Source organism: Passer montanus, unplaced genomic scaffold (assembly GCF_014805655.1).
Source record: "Passer montanus isolate IOZ18808 unplaced genomic scaffold, ASM1480565v1 scaffold50, whole genome shotgun sequence".
In the NCBI taxonomy this organism is placed as follows: domain Eukaryota; kingdom Metazoa; phylum Chordata; class Aves; order Passeriformes; family Passeridae; genus Passer; species Passer montanus.
In genome coordinates this window covers 1,708,292-1,730,621 of record NW_024369930.1, presented here as the reverse complement: position 1 = coordinate 1,730,621, position 22,330 = coordinate 1,708,292, and the positions used below count along the sequence as shown (strand labels likewise).

General features: G+C 35.1%; 1 protein-coding gene across 2 annotated transcripts in view; it reads right to left on the bottom strand.

Annotated features, from left to right (window-relative positions):
- SEMA3E (semaphorin 3E) overlaps positions 1-22,330 on the bottom strand; it is a 131,554-nt gene that overhangs the window by 59,570 nt on the left and 49,654 nt on the right. For both annotated transcript variants that reach the window (XM_039723795.1, XM_039723796.1), the window contains exon 3: positions 237-397. In XM_039723795.1, the coding sequence (XP_039579729.1) occupies positions 237-397 (161 nt within the window). The remainder of the gene's footprint in view (positions 1-236; positions 398-22,330) is intronic.

Here is a 22,330-nt window from a genome sequence, read left to right as displayed (position 1 = left end):
CAGTTATATGACCCCAAGTCTCCTCATACAGTGTGAGCCTTATGGGTGAAGAGGGGGGAGAAAATGGTACTTAGTGTATTTTTCTTAAATATAAATATGGCCTTAGAGTTCATGCACAAAACACCTACAAAAACTCCATTACCTCAGTCATGCAAGTTCTAATATCCTGTGCCACGTGTTGCGACATGAAGTGACTAATATATATTACATATGTATATATATGGCTTTTACTCCACCTCTCGGTAGTTGTCGCTGATTCGATCCAAACTGAGGGAATACAAGAGGTCTCTTCCTCCCACGAACAGTCGCTCTTGATACTCATCCAGCAGCATTACATGAAGTCCAAGATATCCAAACGGGCTACGAAAGACTGACGTCCTGTTTAAATCCCAGAGCTCTGAAATACAATCAGAGTGTTCGTGATAAATACCAAACAGCTTAGCTTTCATGGCTTCATTTTCATATCCTCCTAGGGAACTGGGCGAGAAGTTGTGGGACATTAAAATGCTGAACATATAACCTTTGAGTAAGAAAGAGACACGAAACACCTGGGAACAATTTTCAAACTAAGCCAGTTCTCAGGGAAGTTTGTCTCTGAGTCTTTCCATCATAATCTTTATGCCTAAAGTATGAGATAGGGAGAGATGAAAATTAGTTTTCTCCTGGAAATTTTCTGAAAAGGAAAAAGAATAAATACTGCAAATGGAGAGAAAAAAAATTATGAATTAATGGAAATTGGGAAAAAAACCCCTGGAAATTGTGTCCTTGTCTTTCAGGTATATCAAACTCCAGGTTTTCAGTGAACACACCATTTTTACCTGGGTTTGTATTTTTAGGAGGATGGCATTGTGGGTTTTAAGCTTAGCATTGTCTTCACTCAGTTCACTGAATGTATTGCTTCTAAATTCAGTGAAAACAGTATGAAATCTGTGAAATGCATATGAATAATTTTCCAACACTGATTTTGTCAAGAAATGCACTGACCTGATATGGGAATCTGAGGTTTAGCGGTACGTGATCTAGGCTAAAGCCAGTTCCACTGAGAAAAGGAAATTCATTCTGGGTAATGTTGCCGAAACGTGGATTTAGGCCTCAGGAAGCAAGAAAGAGGCAAAACATGGGGATCTCTCTGCACTGTGCTGCAGAGCACAACCTGGTTAGGAACAGGTCAGAAAGGCTGAAAATAATTTTGTTGTTGAGAAGCCTCCAAAGGAGTCATTTGAGAGAGTACCCTCGGACTCGGTTCACAACGACAGAGCTCGGTCTGGGGGAAAGCAACAATGTTCTTATCCCTGTACTGTGGCAAATTGTTTTATTTTTAAGAAATCACTTTTGGTAAAACTCATTAAATGTGCTTATCCTCACAGCTTTCCATAAGCATAATTTTTTCAACTGTTTGGTTGTGGTCCTGAAGCTGATGTTGGAAGAAGTGAGACTGTCCCTGAGCTAGAAAAGACAAATGAGCACCCATCCAGTTTGGAGCTCCTGCTCACATGCCACACCAGCAGTTATGTTCATTTGTCCATGCTGCACCTTAACAGCAACATAGAAACCACATTTGATGTTCTGTTAGCAAGAAATTTAATGTTCAAAAAGGGTATTAAAATAATCCAACAAATTGACAACATTTCTATTATTTTTCAATTATTAAGTATATGGTCTGTGTGATTTCAGTAATAGAATAAATATGTTTTATTCCATTTACTTGGTAGGCCGAGTTCAGGTCAATAGAGGCCAAAAGTAACTCATTTCTGAAAGTTATTTCCTTAGATGATAAAATTTACATCAAAGGAGCTATAGTAAAAATTCAGCCTCACATATGATGGCTTTCTCGAGTGATCTTCAAGCAGAAATTATTAAATAGTTGTACCTGTGTGAGACTGGCCTCACTTAACAAATGGAAAACTAAGTCACAGAGAGGAACATCATGATGAAGAGAACAAGAGACTTTTTTGTCTAAGCATTGCATACTAACCAGTGGATAGATACACATTTTTTGACAGTGATACACAGCACACAGCTGCACAGCAATGTGGAAATGGCACTTTCAAAGCTTGCTCTTGCCAAGCAAATGAGCAGATTGCTGTTTTGGAAGAACATCGCTTGTTTCTGAACAGATTAGAAATGAAATGAAAGCAGAGCTAGAAATACACTTTTGGTCCTAAATAAAGCCAGTTTTTATTTGCAAAAATATAAATCATTCAGTACATATTATTTTTTAATCAGACTTGGAGTGAAAAGAATTGCATTTTAAATTCTAGTTGTATACAAGCAACAAAAGGTTACTGTGGTAGCTTCCCCTGATTTATTTTCATGTTGTCCTGAAGGCAAATTGTTCATAAATGAGACAATATTTCTTTAGATAGATCAGAGATATGACTCATGTGTTCTCATAATGATGAACAATTCTCTATCCGATCACATAAACTGATAACTTCTCGTAAAAGAGTCAGCCCTGCAAAGCACACCTGCAAATCTTATTGTCTTAAATGGAAGTTGAGAATATGAAACATCTTTCAAGACAGAACTTGTAAAAAGAGGTCTTCCTAAGACTACATCCAGCAAACTACACAGACATGGGGTTTCTGTGGGGGGTAGAGACAAGAATAGAAGTGAACACTGCATCTGAAAGGGCTAGAAAACAGCAAGCAGGTGGGTTTGGAGAGTGATTTTGTACTGAATCACAAATGTAGCAATAGTAGGTAGATCCTTTGATAGGTAGTAGAATTTCCATACTTTGTAGGATACATGAGATATTAGGATAATGCAGCACCTCCTGAATGCCTGGAGAATGAGTGGTATATCTGGGAGACTGAAACAGTACTAGAAACTTGCCATTTCTAGGCAAGTAAATCTCACTATGGTGTGGTTTATTGTAAATGACACAGGTTCTGAAGCAGTAGAATATAATTTTTGTTGTGCTATGCCCCTTCAGCAAAGCTGGTTGGCTTCAATGCAGCCCTGCAGGAATGCAGCTGTACTGCATCTGGACGAGCTGCTGCCTCCACACATAGCACAGCTTTCATGCTCACACAAATGCATTGCTAGCTCTTAGAATCATGGAATGGTTTGGATTGGAAGGGACCTTAAAGATATCTGGTTCCAACCCTTCTGCCACAGTTTCTCCAAGCCCAGGTTTTTCCAAGCCCTGTTCAACCTGGCCTTCAATACTTTCAGAGATGGGGCACCCGCATCTTCTCTGGACAGCATGCCATTGTCTCAACACCCTCACAATAAAAGATTTCTTACGTCTCATCTCAACTTTTGCTCTTACAGTTTAGAGCTATTACCCCTTGTTAGAACAAGGGTAATACCCTTGTGAAAAGGTCCACTCCAGCTCTCTTTTAAACCCTTTAAATACTGAAAGCTGCTATAAGATCTTCCTAAAGGTTTCTCTTCTCCAGGCTGAACAGTCCCAGCTCTCTCAGCCTGTCTTTATACTAGAGGTGCTCCAGTCCTCTGATCAGCTTTGTGGCATCCTCTGGACTTGCTCCAAACAGGCCCACATCCTTCTTATGTGGGGGACCCCAGAGCTGGGGTTTTGAGCAAATTTCCCCAAAATTTACCTTCAGTTACCTTGAAGAAGGTTATGCACACAAGGATACCTTGAGGTGTCTAAAGTTGCATTCCTGGTCCTGCTGATACTCTTTAATTAAAAAATAAATTTGTAGACAATGTCTAAACTTGAGCATAATATAGAAAGATGGTGTTCCTTGACCTAATATTAGGATTTAATGTCCATATTTATGCTGGGCACATCTAGCACACTTACAAGATCAGGTACAAGCACAATTTGCTTCAACAACCTGGCCACAGAAAATATAGTGCTACCTAAAATTTTTAAAATATACTAATGGCTAAATCAGTCACCTGAGGAATAGCAAACATGAGGTCAATTTACTTTTCTAAATGGATTGAAACTCAGGTTTTTCTCCTTCCATAACAAGGTCTGATCACAAGTTATTAGCTACTAGATTGGTAGGGAAGGATGGATGCTTTCTCCATTTCCTGTTGAAGCTGTGCAACAAAATATACAACTATTTAATATTTAATAAATTATACAAACTGTTTCAGCACATGGGTTAGAAACCCTCGGCTTCTCCCTCATGTGGGAGTGATTAAGGGTTTCAGTTAAGCAAAACCCTTCCTTTTACTGAGTTTCTATAGATTTCTGTGACCAAAAAAAAAAAACCAAAACCACAAAAAGGCAAAACAAACAAACAAACAAACAAAAAGACCACCTAAAAAAGTTACTTCTTCTGTAAAGATCTTGCATAAAGAAGCAAAAAGCCAGAGACACAGAGGATGAATTATTCAGGGTGAATATATTGCTAGTACTCAGCACATAGGAAAAAAAGAGAAAACACCTTTCCTACTCTTATCTTTTGGTAAAAACAAATCTTCTGAAGTACTGATCCATAAATTTGAGACAATGTTGTATTTTGTGCTATAGTGCTTTTCCACTTTAATCTAAAGACTCAAGACCATAACTAAACCCACCCCACTGCAGCACAAACAGCATTTTACTCAACAAGGGAAAGACGACTTCAATATTTACATACTCCTATATGGCACTTCACTTTACCTCTGAAAGCTTTAAAGCAAGTCTGCACTGCTGAATTACATTTCATAAGAGAAAAAATCTTATTTCTTTCTGTTTTAAAAGCTGAGAACAAACCTGATGGTTTGCTATCTGTCTGACAGAGCTCGCTGGCAAATGTTCAGACTGGTCTTGCTTACCACACTATCTCTTATTGCAGATCTACTTTGGTGAATGTATTCATACTGTATCCTGTTTGACAAAATGGATTCTATTACACATTGATCTAAAAATGTTTGTTATATTCCTAATGGGCAATTTCTTGGATATTTTAATAATCAGTATATAATTTTAATTTCTAAGATTATTTTAGAACAGTAATTTCTTCAATTAGAAAAAGTCACTCCATTTTTATTTAATTTTTTAATATAAATTATTGATAATTTAATTATGCTTAGAAAATCAAATGTAAAAATCTCAATGCTGCTCCACAGCAACCAGACTATAGTGACATTTCATTTTTAACACATTCTCAGAATTTAAGCACATTTTGAGTCATATATAATTTTGGTCCTTGAATATAAACAAATATCACTGCAAATTTTTAATATTTTTTTCTTTTTCTCAGGGAGTGACAAAGCTGCTGTTGCTCTGCTCTGCTCTTCATAGCATTACATCATCACAACTGCACAAGTCCATAGCCTTTGCCCTTTTTTGCCCTCATAAATATCTTTGGCTCCCATTTTAAATTCTTCAGAAATATAGTCTCACCTCCCACACTACTTCATGCTGCAGATCATTCTTCCAGCAAAGATGTTTTCCAGATGCAGGGCACTGACAAATGAGCCCACATAAGGTGGATGTTTCAGTGCTGCTTTACAGGAAGAGTTAATGGCTGGGGTTGCCTTCTGTCCCCATCAATAATGTGAAAGGCCACTGATATAAAGCCTAGGTAATGTGAGCACCTAAATGACATCTTATGCTTCAAATTATTGTCACATTCCTGGAATACAGATACTGCAGTGGAACAAGTTTTACAAGAACTTTGTGAACCTTATGTAATTTTAATTAATTTAGCTTTTTGCTATATTGCTGACAAGTGATAACAAAATCTGCTTACATGTGATGAGAAAGAGACAGAAACAAAAATGAGTAAAAATAAAAAGAGCCATAGAGGAGAGCCTGAAGTATCTGTGACACAGTTTATGAACTACAGGTCAATCATAGGAGCAGGGAATATATGTATCTTCTGTATTAAAACACTTGTATTTTAAGGCAAATATTTATTTGAGAGTACTCTAAAGACTCATCCATCAAAAGGACAAAAATATAAACTTATAAGTGGTTGAATCTTTTTTGACAAGGTTAAGACATCTAACTGGCAATATTCTATATAAAATTAGTAGGAAGCAGAAGAATTCTTCCCAGGGGAAAAAAATAGAGAGTAAAATTCACCTAAAACCCCCAATTCTGCTGAATGTGAGATTGACAATTTTCAATTTTGATTGACAGTTTTCAATTGACAATTTTCTGTGCTTACAGTCCTCAGTCAAATATAACCTTGTAAAAATAATCATAGAACCATGATAGTGATTGTCAGGTAATGGAAAGTTACATTAACTCATGTCAAACAGCAAGTAACTGAACTGGTTGGGAAGTAGAAAAGGGAACAGTATTAACTAGCCAGAGGTGGCCAAAGTAAATCCTCCTGCATGAGATTTGGTAGCAAAATCTGAGCTAAGAACTGTAATAGCAGAATTAATTACAAATAGTAAACTAACTAAAAAATCCAGGGTAGTAGTAATGCTGAAAGATACCACTATAATTTTAAAACACTGTTCTTAAGATACTTTAGTGTTTTATTGGGAGAAGATGAATCAGCAGGAGATAGGTTTAAAAGTCTGAGGGGGACTGAAGTATGAGCTTTCACTGCTTGAGGTTTTATCTATGTGGCTTCCAGACAGATGCCTCAGAAACTTGGCAGAGCAGGAGACAGAAAGCAAACTCTAGCAACAACAAGCAAAAACCCATTAGTCCATAACTACTTTCATATGATTCAACCTCTGCTCTTAACAGCAGGTGAGTTTGGCTGTCAAGCTTTATTTGGGGAATGTAATTGGCTTCATGAAGGGAGCTGGTGCAGCAAAGCCCATGAATAATTTTGCTTATTTGGTTCTCTTCTTCTGAGTGTTCTGGATTTAGTGATGAAGTTTAAATTATAGTCAAAACTTCAAACAAAATCTTTCCCTGCAGTCTGTGGAAATTACAGAGGCAAAAGTTTTTGAAATTAAAAGGTACAGTTTGGGGAGACAAGAATAGTTTCAATCTGTACACAAGACAAAACTTTCTTCTGGCTTGCTTTTCCCCTCTAAGAATATTGGAAAAACCTAAAACTGGAACATATAATAAATCTTGGGAAATATTTTTGTTTCTTCTAATTCTTCATCAATATTATAAATTTCTTTCTGAATGGTAGACTGTATGATAGCTTCAGAAATGTGTTTTTCTATTAAAACATTACAGCAGAAATATAAATTGGAATTTTTTTACTCTGCAATTACTCCAGTCTATGGAAGACAAAAGCATCCAGGAAATAGTCTTTGTGAACATTATGTACGCATCCAATATACCTCTAAGAAAATAAGCACAAAAAGAAAGGTCCTTTTAAAATTATACTCACAGAAGATGTTTTACATTATGTTTAATATCTTAATAGTGTTAACAAGTGAAATAATCAATTTATAAAACTTGAGTTTTAGAAGGTACATATGGTTCAAATAATCAGAGACCTCTGCTGATGAAACACAGACAGTCCAGTCTCTTGAGGACCTGATTTATTAAGGTGTACCACTTACTACATGGTTATTACCACACCAGTATGGGAAGAAGAGAATTCTTCCTATGGAGAGATCCTGTGTTTTGACAGAAAGAGAATCTGGTGCCTTCATTTAAAATGAAGATGCCAAGAGTCAGGGGTTTATGCTATTCAAAATGACTGTTAAATTGAATTTTCCCTGTAAAAGATGGATTAAAAGGAGCTATCTCATGTGATTTTCAGCAGCATATGCTCTCGGGCAGGATGGCATGTGATTGACAGTGTATGTAAGGCTATCTGGAGTCATCAACAGGAAAAAAAAACAGAATTGAGAAGAAAGGAGGCATTGTAAGAAAAGCAAAAGGCAGAGGGAAAATTGAAATGGAAATAACTAAAAAGATGAAAGGAAATTTTCAAGGTATTTTTTTTCCTGTGAAATAAATTTCTCACAGCACATCAGAGTTTGAGACAATATCCACAGGTGAGTTTAGAAAGACTCATTACAGCTCACACACTGAAATAAACTGAATTTTCCCTGAGCATAGAAACTCTGTAAACAGCAGTGAATAGACTTCTCTAGAATGAACACTTTATTAGATTAAAGGTTGTTCTTTTAATTGACCAGAATATCTTCTCTGGAAAGATTTAACTCAAAGAAAGGAAATGTATTCAGCTGCTATATCAGTGTCTTTGGAATGCCTACTTCATGTGAGTTCACTGGCACTAATATATCCATGGTTTGACCCTGCTTTTCCTGATACATCTCAAATACTTTTAAATACTAATGAAAACTAAATACATCAATTTCATTAGGTCTTTTTGTTGCTTTTATTTTAATTATGGTTTTGGGGTGTTTTCTTTATTATGACACAGAGCTTTATGAAAGAATTCAAGCTCTTATATTGCAGGGTTGGAAATGTCATATTCAGCTTTTGTTTTGTTCAAAGTGTCTAGTTTAAGGTATTTATCCAGCTGTCTTTTTTTATCAGAACAAAAGAAAAAGATATTCCCAAATGGCATTTTAAAATTCCTTTATAAGAGCATTCAAACAAATATAATCTGAAAGCAGTAATTTCTATAATCCAAATTTTAAAAATGTAATCTAAGTTGTAGATACATAATGAACTTGGAATGGAGTGGATGAATTCCACTCCAAAATGCATTCTATAAATAAACCAAGGTTTAATTTTATCAATGTTTGCAATATTAATCACTGCAGTGATGAGCAACACATAGAAATATCTATCATTGTTGTCTCTCTGCTTCTCCCCCAGTATACCTACCTATCTGCAACATTCTGGTTAAGTAAATGCCTAGGAAAAGAGAGACAGAAAAAAGCTTTATTTGAATAGCTTAGGGCATATTTGAAACCCTTCAGAATCAGTAATGCTTTGCAAATATTAACAGTCAAAACATTCTTCAGCCATTTGACATTGAGCTGGTAGAATTCAACATAGTTGATCTTAATGTCCACCCATCCTCCCTTTCCTTCTTCCCCCTGACACTGTTCATTTATTTCTGATGGATTTTGCAAGACAAAAATGATAGTGCTTGTTTAGAAGTTTATTGTACATTTGATTATTCCAATGGATCCTCCCTTTCCTTCTTCCCCCTGACACTGTTCATTTATTTTTGATGGATTTTGCAAGACAAAAAATGATAGTGCTTGTTTAGAAGTTTTTGGTAGATTTGATTATTCCAATGGAGTCATACAATAGACTGTACTGAATTTCAGCTGTTGTTTGTGCTCCTAAGCCTTTCAGGTGCTTTTAGAAAAAATCTCAATTATAACAAGAGCCCCTCTTACAGTGAAGAGAATTCTACAATAGAACAGAGAAACAGTCTTCTGAAATTACAAGTAACATCTCTATATCCTCACTTGACCCAAGGTTAATCATAAAAAAACTCCCACAATCTTCTCCCGCTTCAAAATGGAACATTGTCTCAGTATGACTCTGTCCTGAATCATTTTGCACAGGATATAAAAAGACTACACACTTATGGGTGTTCCTTCATTTGTTCTTTCTTCACTGTAATTTAGAAATTCACCTTCATCTTCATTCTTGGTTTTACACTGGGGCTTAATTTCAGATGTTTTGGGCTCAATCTGTCTTTTCTACTTATAGCTGGCTTTACAGAATCTAGAACATGAGATAATTTCATTAATGTCCTTTATTTCTCACCAGGGCTATTGATGTTTAGAATTACAGACATACTATGAAAATGAAGGATTTTAATATCTGATTCACTTTTATATACTGAAGCGTTGTGCAGAAGTTTATAGAGATCTAGGGATTAAATCATAGATACAGAGAGAGCTTTGTGTTGGAAAGAACCTTCAAAGATCATCTACCACAACCCCTTGCCAGAATCAGGGACTGTCACTGCTTCCACCAGCTTGGTGACACCCACAAACTTGCTGAGGGTGGTCTCAATGCCACAGTTTATATTGTTAAAGATATAAATAGTACCAGTTCCAGTACATCTATTGTCCTCATTAATAGATTTTGTACTGCTCAGAGCTGAAAAAACACACAGCCCTGGACAACTGTTTTCTCCAGTAATTTCCAATCAAACGGAAGGCACAGCAAAAACAAAATTTTTAAAAATGAAACCAAAATTTTAAAAAAATTCTGTCAAGAAGACAGGGTAAATGAGAAAATAATAATTTCAATGTTCACAAAATACTCCAGGGTTTGAATTTACAGTGCAAATCTACATGATTTCCACTGATCACTCAGCAGATCTGCATAAAACTGCTGGACAGTTCATATTCTGAATGCAAGACCAATGGGTGACCCACAGTCCTGAGAATTTGCCCTCAGAAAAAAAGGGAGCAGAACACACAAGAGGTATTGGAATTAGGTGAGAACATTTTTCAGATTCTGAAAGGATTATTAAAGATTTTGGAAAAAGTTTCCATTCCAAACTGCAATAAAAACTTCAAATACAGAGCATTTTCAAACATCGAAAAATCCAGTTATTTTCCCATGGATGGAATTATTTTGATAATTTTACATGTTTTATTTTGATTAATGCAGTCCCCTGTTTTTATAGTAACTCAAGTAACATTTCAAAATTACATGTTTATAAAAGAAATTAGAAGTTTTAATTTAAAACATGCAAATATCCCTTTTTTGCCAAAATATTAATAAATGAAAAAAGAATTAAATATCTGTAATAATTTAATAATGCTTCGCAGAGGAAACTTAAACCAAAATCCAAAACCAAAACTAGAATCTGTACCGCTAGCAAAGAACTTCTGCATACCTTTAAAGTACCTATTATTATGCCTTCTCTAAGAAGATGTATCTTTGAAGAAATTTAGCCATCTTCAAAAGCAATAGAACTTATGAAGAAACTGTAATGGACTTTTCATAGTAGTGTGTAGAGATTGAAAAATGTAGAGAAAAATTAATATAGAAGACAAAATCCAGAATCCTTTTACAAAATTACAAGACAATTGCTAAATACCAACTTTTGAGATATGGTGGTTACATCCAAAATAATTGTCAATATAAATATGAAAAATGTGAAGATATTATATTAGAACTGTAAATCCCAAGTGCTATATACTTATTCTGACAGCAACATTTTTTCTTAGAATAGAATAGAAACAGAGATTTATATTCTGCATATTATTTACAGGTGTGGGACTATCTGAGGACAAATTAATTTTTTAATACCTGCTGCATATTGCATTAGTATTTATACATCAGAATACAATTCTCTATGCCTGGCACTAGGAAAAACATGTAAAAAGAACTTATTGAACTGTATGAAATAACCTGTCACAGAATAACATATTTATCAAATTGTCAGAACTAAGCACACTTAGGAATGAATAGGTCCAAAACATATATTATTTAACTGAGAGCTATTTAACTGTTTATATTATATTTCATAAATACTTTAGAGGAAGATGTTACACTTAAGTAGTTCTGCCACTTATTATGTAAGCTAACCTAAAGTTCAAGGGAATTTTCTCTGTTTAAGAATTAAAGAATTGGCTCATATTCTGACCCTTGTAGGATATTATAAAATAGTGTTTGATCTGAAGACAGGGACATTTCTTTAAAAAGAAGAAGAAAAAGCAGACAATATATCAGAAAATACTCATACATGTAAATGAAAATACAATGTATCTGGTTTATTTCTGCCAACGTTATTCACATAAATATCTATATACACTGTTTCTGATTTCAACAGGCTCTCTTGCAGAAGCATGTATTTCTCAATATAAATATCTCATCTAGCAGCCACTGAGAGACCACACAGGCCATCATGTGTGTTGTATGCATATCACAAGAAAGCCCCCCAAAAATTGGTTTTCATTGCATGTTTTTCAATCTTATTCACTGATCCAAATTTAGTGTATGATAAGTATCAAACATTCCCTACCCATTTTCCACTGTTGGAAGGAATGGACGATAAAGTTGTTAAACCTCAGCACCATAATATATATTTGTCTTTGTAAAAAAGAAAGGGAAAAGTAAACAGAAAATACCGCAAGGACGAGACAAGGCATTGTGGTGGGTAATTTAGCAATAAGGATATGAATAATGTAAAAGTCAAATCTATTAGTTTTAGAATACTCTGCAAAGGCAAGGGGTGGAACTGATAGTAGATGAGGCAATTAAAAAAAGATAGGAGGAAACATCTGACAATCTGTTTTAGTTAGTAGCCACATACTAGTGGGGATCAGATTAGCTATCTTCAAGGGTATTTCCCCATCTTCATTTTTCATAATATAATCTACACTAAAGAACAAAGTTTTCTACTAGCACAGGATGTTGATACCAGATCAGTAGTTGGATGTGTCATATTTGCAAGTAAAATATTTCTATGCAACAGTAAAATTTAAAAAAGAGTATTTACATTCATCTCCTCAGAAAATATTCATCCAAGGAAAATATTCTGTGACCCATAGAATGTGTGTTTTTGTGCATGTGTGCAGGTATGTTTATACGCATATACAAAATGTTATTTCACATGAAGCTCTCATCTTTTAAGAAAGCATTGCTCAGCATCTGAAAGCATTCTAATAAAGGTATAAAAAATGATAGTTATAATGAGAATCTATATTTCCAAAAGCAACCTTGGCTTTTTCTTTTTCCTGTTTCAACTTACTTCTGTTTAGATGTTTTTTGGGGTTTTTTTTCACCTTTTGAAGTTAGTCTCAGGGATACCAGTACGAAAATAAAGCTCTACTCTAAAATTTGTTAAAGCACTTATTTATACCTACACATCCCTGTGCATGTCTAGCCTGGTGCTGCTCTTAATGCCATTTGGCAGTAACGATTTTTTCTGTTGTTATTGGTTTTTTTGTCTATGCCCATCATCATTATCCAAATAGCTTTAAAAATGCTAAACAGCTATTGGACACAATCACTTTTTTTTCCCTGTAGAATTTAGCATTTGGGTGATTCTCAGGTCAGACACTCAGTGGAATTTGTGCTGCTCTCTTTGTTGCTCTATTTAGAAGGTTTATAGAGATCAGAAGACAGGTCCTTTAAAAGGATTTATTGTCACTGTGTATCTGTTGGTAGTTTACTGATAAGGATTTACATGTCCTGCTCTAGGAAAGCAGCAGTATGGATGCTGTCTGTGTTGAAAAGTGGAGCTGTGGTGTTTACACAAACGCCTTGACTTTGTCAAGGCAGCTGTGCCTTCCACAAAGTCAGCTGCCCCTATTCTTGCATTTATACCAAAAATATAAGCATCAGCACCTTAACGCAAATTAAATGTCTTGAAATGCTATCCTCTGCTTCAAGTAAATTGTACTAAAGACATCTAAGGAATCCCTTCACATTAAATATTTACCTCCTTTTCACATTCTTTTGTCAGAGAGCTTTAAATGAAAAATCCAAGTAGGGCAAGTCTACAGAATATTAATGTAAATAGTCAGAAATTCTATTGCACAAGTGTTCTATGAGATTTGGATTCATTTTTTTTCAATACAATACATTTTTTTCAACACAACCAAAAGTTTGGGCTTTTGGTCACAGAACACAAAACACTAGATTTCACATCAAGCTGCAAACTCTATGAAGATGCAGGTAATTTTTCTTGACCAATGAGTTTTTTGGGGGAGAAAAATAAAAAAAAAAAGAAATATAAATATATGTGTGTAGCAAATCATGCAATGGATGGACTCAATATAGGTGATGATTCAATTTCAAATGTGCTCTAGTGTCTCCAGGCAAAGGATCATAGCAGCCAAAGAAGATGGAGTGACCACTGTGCAAAAAGACAGCACTGTAAATTGCTCAATGACATTTCACTTAGTCGTACCTGTGTAGAATCTTGTCCTTGATGCACCCTATTGCTGTTTCTGAATTATTTATGTAGTCTGCTCATCTAAATTACAGAAGGAATTGTCTGGTGTTAGGAACAAGAAGATATGATGCATACTACATAAATCCAAAATACATTTGACTTATAAAACAATTTTAAGCTGCATTTAAAAATGTGCACCCAAGTAATGTTTGCAGCCCTTTCTTTTATGACTGCAGTGAGCTGTAATAGTATTCCACAAACAGTGTAATTTTCAGATCAGATGGTCCACTTCCTTGTATTTAGGCTAAAGATTGCGCATGCAGTCTCCATAGAATTTGGCCTCTTCTTACACATTAATCTTGTGTAATAAGTGACTGAAGCCTTCAAAATGTATTAACACAGGTGGACCTTTGGTGCTTATTTGCAGCCCTGTGGAATAAGTGTGCTTCAGGCTGTTTGCACAGGTCCAGTAGCAGGGTTAGAGCTCGGGAGTGATAAGGTTACCTAAACTGTAGCACAACTAAAGAAAGTCCAGCCATCCAAGAAAATCAAGGTTGATTTCTACATGTCACATTTAAGAACTAAATATGTGTATTGCCTGAGGAATGCATTTGAGACAGCCAAGCCTGGTAGGAAAGAATGTTTTCAGAGCACTGTTTCAACAGGAGTATTTCTACTGGGAATAAATAAACTGCTGAATGTGCCTCATTTTTTAATGCTCCACAGATGTAAACTGTATTTGATTCTATTGTCTGTAATTTAATTTAATGCTTGGAATGTTGCAGCAATATACAGTAACTGATATGCCCTTTGATTGAGAAACAGCTATACCAAAAAAGTTTATATTATTTTCCTTCTCTATAGAGCCTTCTTATTATAAAGAAAAGGTTCCTTTTAGCACGCATTTCTATTATCCAATCTTTATTAGAAATGACATACAGAACTGAGAGCATGACAATGCCTGCTTTATGTCTTATTAATTGGAAAGCTCTTCTGTTCAAGTTGAATGGGATTTTTCTTTGTGCTGTTAAATGTGAACAGTATCTCAAAATAGTGGTTCAGTAAAAGGATTGGCTGACTAGCACCATCATTTGTACTGTGAAATTCTTTTTGTGGAAAGTTTTCCTCCAATTGTTTTTTACATATCTTTATCCCCATTCCTATTAAACACCTCTAATTTAATATACAACTTAGTATTCCATACAAGAAAGATTTAAAGGAATGAAGAAATAATCAAAAGTATTTTTCACTTTGAAGATTTTCTAGTCAGAGAATTAACAATTATTTATATTAAATGCATGGCACTACGTTGTGAATCAGGGTATAATAGAATATTAATGTTTTACTCCATATTATTTCAACTCTTTTCTAATAGATATATTTTAGAAAAATAGTTTATATTGACATGTAAGTACTTTGGTTTCTTTTCCAATCACAATATTTCTGTTGTTTCAAAGCTGTTCTTTAGATGTCAGGCAGACACATGGAATCTACATTTTAACTTCTAGAAGGGCTAGTGGTATATTTATAATGCAAAAGTTCTTAAAATAAAAAGTGCCTTTAAACATTTTTAACTGGTTTTTTAATATATATATATTTATAATGACAGCCTAGTCACAGTGTGTTGAGACACCTGAAGGATATCTTAATTTTTCCATAAAACTAGACCTTCACTATCTAGTTCTTAGTTACACAGTGTATTAGATTTTGTTCTCATGGATTAATTTTGACATAAGCAACAGACCTTCTAAAATTGTGATTATATATGTGCAAAGTTTGTTTCTGATAGAAGGAACTTGTATATGAAGCTGCATACATCTGCAAACTGTTTAAAAACCAACATTTAAGTGTTGGTTTTGACATAAGCAACAGACCTTCTAAAATTGTGATTATATATGTGCAAAGTTTGTTTCTGATAGAAGCAACTCGCATATGAGGCTGCATACATCTGGAAACTGGTTAAAAGAAAATGCATTTAAGCGTTGATTCCATGATTGATAGATAGTGTGAATAGTGGGGCTTAAATTTTTGTCCTGTTTAATCACTTTTTAAAATGGTAGATAGGTGAACAACTCATCTATACACATCACATGGTTTTTAGCACAAATCAGCTAATAGGAAATCCATGTCAAGGTCTAGGATTTGTATCAGTTTAATGCTGCAATAATATACTACAAAGAAGGTGGTGCTAGAGTGCTTATTTGCTCATGCATAAAAAAATCCATAGAAATAGTGTACCAATCATTTATTAGCACTATAAAATAATCTACTTCCTTTTGAAGAATTAGAGATTGTTGAAGGCTGAATCACTTGCTGATAAGGATACCTTCCAAATATAAATACTTGCATTCCTTGGGGGATAGTCTTCTCCAGAGGAACGAGGAGCACTTTGCTTTGGCTTTGTGCCTAACTACACACCTTTAATGTGTGACAATCTCAAAACTCTTGTACAGCACATTGTACCTGGAGGTTAAGTGTAGTATCTTAAGGGGAGACCAATTTCAAATGAAAATGCAATAATGGCATTAAAATACGCACTGCCAGAGTCTCAGGCTCTTTGCTGTTTCTGACAGTAGGATCTTATTGAGGTTTGTTTGGTTCTGTGTGCTCAGGGAATGATATAGTTGCTAAAGGTGTGGACAGTGGCTACTCAGCTGCATTTCAGAGAAGTTAAAAACCCAGCGATTTAAAATTGTTATTCACATTATGGCACCTCAGCCTGCCTTTGGGAGAGTGTCAGGTTTTACTTTCAGACTACTGAGAATCTCCAGTCCTTTGCTGGGTTACGTGAAGAAAGAGCATGAAAAACCCAAGAGATATATTTGGTAATCTTTATTTATGACAAATTAAATAGCAAAAATATGTTTAAATGAACAGAAGAAGCATTGCCTTGAAAATCAATTAATTATAAAGCAACAATAGGATTGCTGTGCTCAGTAATTACACAGGCCCACACTGTGCACAGCACAGAAGAATCTGACATTTAGACTTCATGAGCTAACAAACTCTGAAAATTATTCCAGCTTATTTAAAAGTGTATCTTGAAAATGGAAACTGATCCTACAGTTGGCAGGTTACTTGCCAGGTATTTTATTCACCTCTAAGTTTAAAAGATATAAGCCTCTGAACTTCAAGGCAGGGACAGACAACTTTCCTTTGAAAAAGAAAGGGGAATAAGGCAAGAAGAAGACTGAGCAAAACTTTTTATGTCTAAAAAAGAACCAACTACTTACTGAGAAAGCATCAATTACTAGTGCTGTGAGCAATTATTGCTATTACTAATGAGCACCCTCACTTAGAGATATGGTGACATCTTTTAAGAGACAGATTTGGGGGCAGATTTTTAATGAGCTCTCCTTATACTTACAAATACTTTGCTATTCCCTCACCACACAGAAGGGTTTAATGTCTTTTCTCATGAAACTTAAAACTACGTTAATCTTCTTACTCTTTCTGTAAAGATCTCTTCCTCTGAACTACTTGGTAAGCAGTACTAATTTTTTCAATAAAGTTTATAACAGATTTTGAAAAACTCCTAGGCCTTCCTCTGTCACTGTACCCAACACAGCAGATTCAGTGTTTCAGTGCCCATGTGGAGACAAAAGATCAGGGGTGTTCCTCAAGGTCTGGAACTGGGACTGGCAGGGTTTTACACATTTACCAGCAACATGGCCAGGACCTTGACAGGCTTGAGAAGTGGGACTGTACAAATGTCACCAAGTTCAACAAGGCCAAGTGAAGGTGTTAGACATGGGTCAGGCAATATCTAGCACAAGAACAAGCTGAGTGGAGAATGGATTGAGAGCAGCCCTGGGAAGAAGGACTTGGAGAATTTGGTGCATGCAAAGCTTGCCATGACCGGACAATGTGGGCTCACATACCAGAAAACCACCTCTATCCTGGGCTGCATCCAAAGCCACACAGGCAGCAGGCTGAGGGGGTGATGCTGCCACTTTACTGCACCCTCATGAGACTCCACCTGCAGTGCTGCATCCAGCCCTGGGGTCCCAAACATAAGAATATGGACATGTTGGAGCAAGTCCAGAGGAACCCGTGAAGATGGTCAGAGGACTGGAGCATCTCTCCTTGGAGAGATGAAATGAAATAATGGTTTGAGATGACCATTTTTATTCTGCTTAAGTGGATATTTACTGTACTTGAACTGATTTCTTTTCATTTTTTTTTTCTGGCCTATACTCAAGCCACATTCTCTATCACTGGACACTGAGGTTGTTTGTCAAATACAAGTACAGGATTCCACCACTGCTGATGTTTGTCATTATTTATTGTTTTCCCTGAATGAACACTATTAGTGCTTGCACGTCAACTCAAATTCAAATTGTTTTCATTACATGTGAGATAGAAAATATCCCAGCAATGTCTTTTTCTGTTCAAATACCTTGCTAGCATTACACTCCATATAAGCTGTAGAATGAAAAATAGTTTTGCCAAGAGAGATGAAAACTGAGTGTGTGGTGAAGAAACCAAATATTATGGCAAGAGAGTTTAGTGGAAACACTCTCTGGAAAGCCAAGTCTTTTTGGTGGGTAAGTGACAAAAAAGATGACTAACTGGAAGGATGATAAATCCCCTTTTGTACAAAAATGTAAGAAAAAATTCTTGTAAAAGAAGCAATTATCTGCAAAAGTCAAGTGGGAGATACTATGAATGCACAGATTAATCAAACTAGGCTATATCCCATTAATCATATATCTTGAAGTGTTATAAAAAGAGCTTTACGACTTTTTTATGCACTGTTGATGAACTTTATGTATTTTTGTGAAGTAGCCAAACTGTCAGCTTGACAAATGTTTTCACGTGATGAAAAACCTCAAGGCGGTGTTATTTCTCTCGCGTGCTGATGACTGCAGGAAAGTACAGCATAAAAAAATTTCAGTGTCTGGTCTCAAGGATGACTTTGATTGTCTTGGCAATAAATTTTATTATATTTAACAAGAATTTATGGGGGAAAGTCACTCTGAATAGTGTCTTCCCTAGTCTTCATTCCATTCAATTATGAAATGTAAATGAATTAAACCAAGAGATGGAATTCAGAGACTGAATTAAAATGTATTTGTACTGCAAAGTGAACAACAGTGTATTAGCAGATTTATGAATACAACAAATGAATTTTAGTTCATAGTTGTCAGCATTATCTAAATTGCATTCAGCCACTTTTATCCTCATATAAGATACCAAATAACATCAACACCAAAGAGCTGCAGCTGATGCAACTACAACACAACCTGGAGAGGTGTGAAACTGCAACCACCTCTTCTTTTGAAAAGTAACAATTCTTTAATAGGCCCTGCTAGTGTGAAAGAATATAGTTTTCTTGGCTGCAGAAGTATTACTAAATAAAACCATTTTATGTCTCAAAGGCCACGTGGCATACACCCATAAAGCTAAAATGTTCCACTGTCTGCAACTCCAAGCAACAAAACGTCATCCAACCCCCCTATGCAGAATAGCCCTTGTATTGTTTCCTGAACCATGTCCAAATATTATTTGGAAGAGTACTGTTTTTCAAAGTTGCCAAGAAGAACATAAAGAATTTAAATACTAGGAATTATCACATGTCAATGCTTCAGTGGTGCTTGTGCTCTGGATTTACCTTGTAAAATGATACATAATCTTTTCTAAATTGACTCTGATCAGTTTGTTTCCATTTGGGTAATTTTTTGTTCTATGGCATGTCTATTCTGTTCCAAAATGTATTAATTAATATTTAACTGATATATTAGAGCAGAGCTGGGAGAACTGAGAAGAATTTCTGTTGTACCAGACATCTCATATGTATACAATAAAGGCCCAGTCCCTTGCCTTTGAGTTAGAAAAACAGTAGGGAAATAGTCACATGCTACCTCATAGCCAAGGAGCAATAACGAGAATAAGTCATGTCACCACAATAATGCTAATGAGCAGTGGTAACTTCAGTTACCATCCATAACAGCTTAAGAAAAGCATATCTGTAATCTGTTAATTAAAATCTAGTTAAGAAGCTGCTTTGACTTACTTACGTTTACAGCATAGCTCAATATTAATAATCTTGTTTAATCTAAGAAATATTTGAGTATGGAATGCAAAATTAAGACATAAGAAATGAATTCAAGAATTTCAAATTTCATTTGAAATAATCCAAATGTCATTATAGGGATATATCCAGCCCCCAGGGAACGCGTACCACAGGAAAGGTCCTAGGATCTAACACATCCCTATTTCATAGGGATGATACATGAAATAATTGCTTCAAATTATGGAAATTGTAATCACATTGAAGACAGTGACAGGTCACTTTTCCCCAGCAAGGTCTTCTCATCAGATAAACACATGTTCTACAGTAGATATATACTGATAAATCATATTATATTGTGCTTAGGCACAAACTCTGCTGTCTGGGGAAAACAGTGAAGTTGTATGAACAATGCTATTTTTTATGAGTAACTTAGCAACTGCAACTTGTTCTAGTGCCAAGAACAGAATCTAAGGGTTGTAGTCAGAATTTTGCTTCAATTCTTTTTCTTTCTATCATCAGAGTCTCCACAACCAGAACTGTAAGAATTATGTACTCCTGATATGGGGATTCCTTCTTAGAGTAGAGCTTCAGCTATGCTACTCAGCATAGGCAGGGAGTTGTCTGCCATGTTTCCTTAAGAAGTAATCTACAAATTATAGCTATGATTATAAATATACTTTTTAGAATTTCACTCTTTTCTCTTTTTAGTATATATATATGAATACAATCTATGTTATAAACCATGATAGTATAACTCTGCCAGCTTCTTACTCAAGTAAAGCATGAAAGAGTTTCATTTTCATATGCCTCTACTAACCTTTGGTTTCTCGCTTCAACTATGTGATAAATCACCATCTTGTGATGAAAAGCCAGCTTTTCTCATTTAAGAGATGAATAATAAGCTTGAGTGCACTACGGGATCAACCTTCCTGAGCCAATATTTCCTCACTCACATTTTGCTGTAGGCACAGTGCTACATTTTCCGCTCTATAATGCAGACATGCTGAATTGCATAATCCAAAATTAAACAATCTAAACTAAAAAACCACATCAAAGTAAAACAAAGGAGGGAGTTATTTAGCTCCACAGTAAGATCACAGATATGTTTTCCACTGCCTCAAGTCCACTTAGATAATTATTTAGCAATATTTTTCTGATTCTGAAAAGAGAATGCAAAATTAATTCTAAATTATTGTGTTTGCTAATATTGACTTGCAATTTTCTGCTGACCCTGGCAAAAATCTGATGCCTCTGGAATAATTTTAATACTGACCAGGTCACATGGTACAAGTGTTGCCCCACCTAGAGTTTTCTGATATATAATACATGTACAAGAATGAAAATGGATTGCTATTATCATTCATGAATAAGTATGTCAAGAGCATTAAAAGTTTATAGCTAATTCAATTAGTACATTCAGCTGTATAAGTAAAACAATCCATTCTCTAGACTGCTGAAACCACATAATCTTTAAATGTGCTTCCACTTTATGATGTGAATATTATTTTAAATAGTATTGTATATTTATCTTCATATTCAGTTGCTCATAGTGTTTCAGACTTTAAAATCTTCCTCAATTCTGTTGTGTAACATTTAATTTTGTCTCCTTTTTTATATAACACTTTTTTTTTCCTATGTCTATAAAGACATATATTTGAATGGACAAGGCATAGTAATGTAGATTTATGATATTTATAACTGCTGAATTTTTATTTTTCATTGTTGAACATTTTTGGATTAGAACTTTATAAAAACAGTGAGTATAATTAAACAAATAAAATTATCTCCATGTGTTTCTATACTTACATGGCCCATAAATTTGTTAGAAGGCTGAAAAACTGTTATTGCTCTCAAGAGGTATAAATAAACTACAAACCTTAAATAGTGTTTCTCTCATTTACTTTAATATGTTTGAAGATAATTCTTCCAGGAAAAGAAATGAATGAAGTTAACTACAAAAACACAATATTAAGAATCTAAATGAGGTAGTATTCTGTAGAGGTCTGATTACTTTTTCTTATCTTCGCTTACCCTTCATTGTTTAAAAATCTGTTGCCTTGTTTGAAGCCTAAAGGAAACAAAAATACAGATATAAGGTTCCTAGATATTTTCCTTTACTTTACACTAATACTTTGCATTGAGAATGCATCCAAGCAATTCCAAGAAGTAGAGGAGAAATTGTAGATATTTAGGATAGAGTATGTTAAAATATGTAAATATTATTACACTTACAACCAGGAGATATCCAGGAGTGTAAATTATTACACTTACAACAAAAAATATACAGGAGAATTCTCTCTAGAAGCCAAAGACACTAAATACAAACCCACAGAGAACAGCAACGGCAACAACAAAAAGAACAAAACATTAAAAAAAAAAGAAAGAAAGAAAGAAAAGAAAAAAATGGGGAGGAGAGAAAGGAAAACAATGACTACAAAGAATCTATCTCATCTGCTGCTCATTAGGGCACAGTTACTCACGGATTAGATAAGCACATGATAGGACTCCCTGCTGTTTATGCCTCATCAGTTTTGGATGGAAGTATGTTCTATCAGCAGAAATGTGGCTGCATTTCAATCTGGTCACACTTTAGCAGCATGTTCATTCTCTATCTTTTATAAGACCTGCTGATGTCACATGGAAAAGTCTGAAACAGTCAATTTAGGGAAAACACTATTGT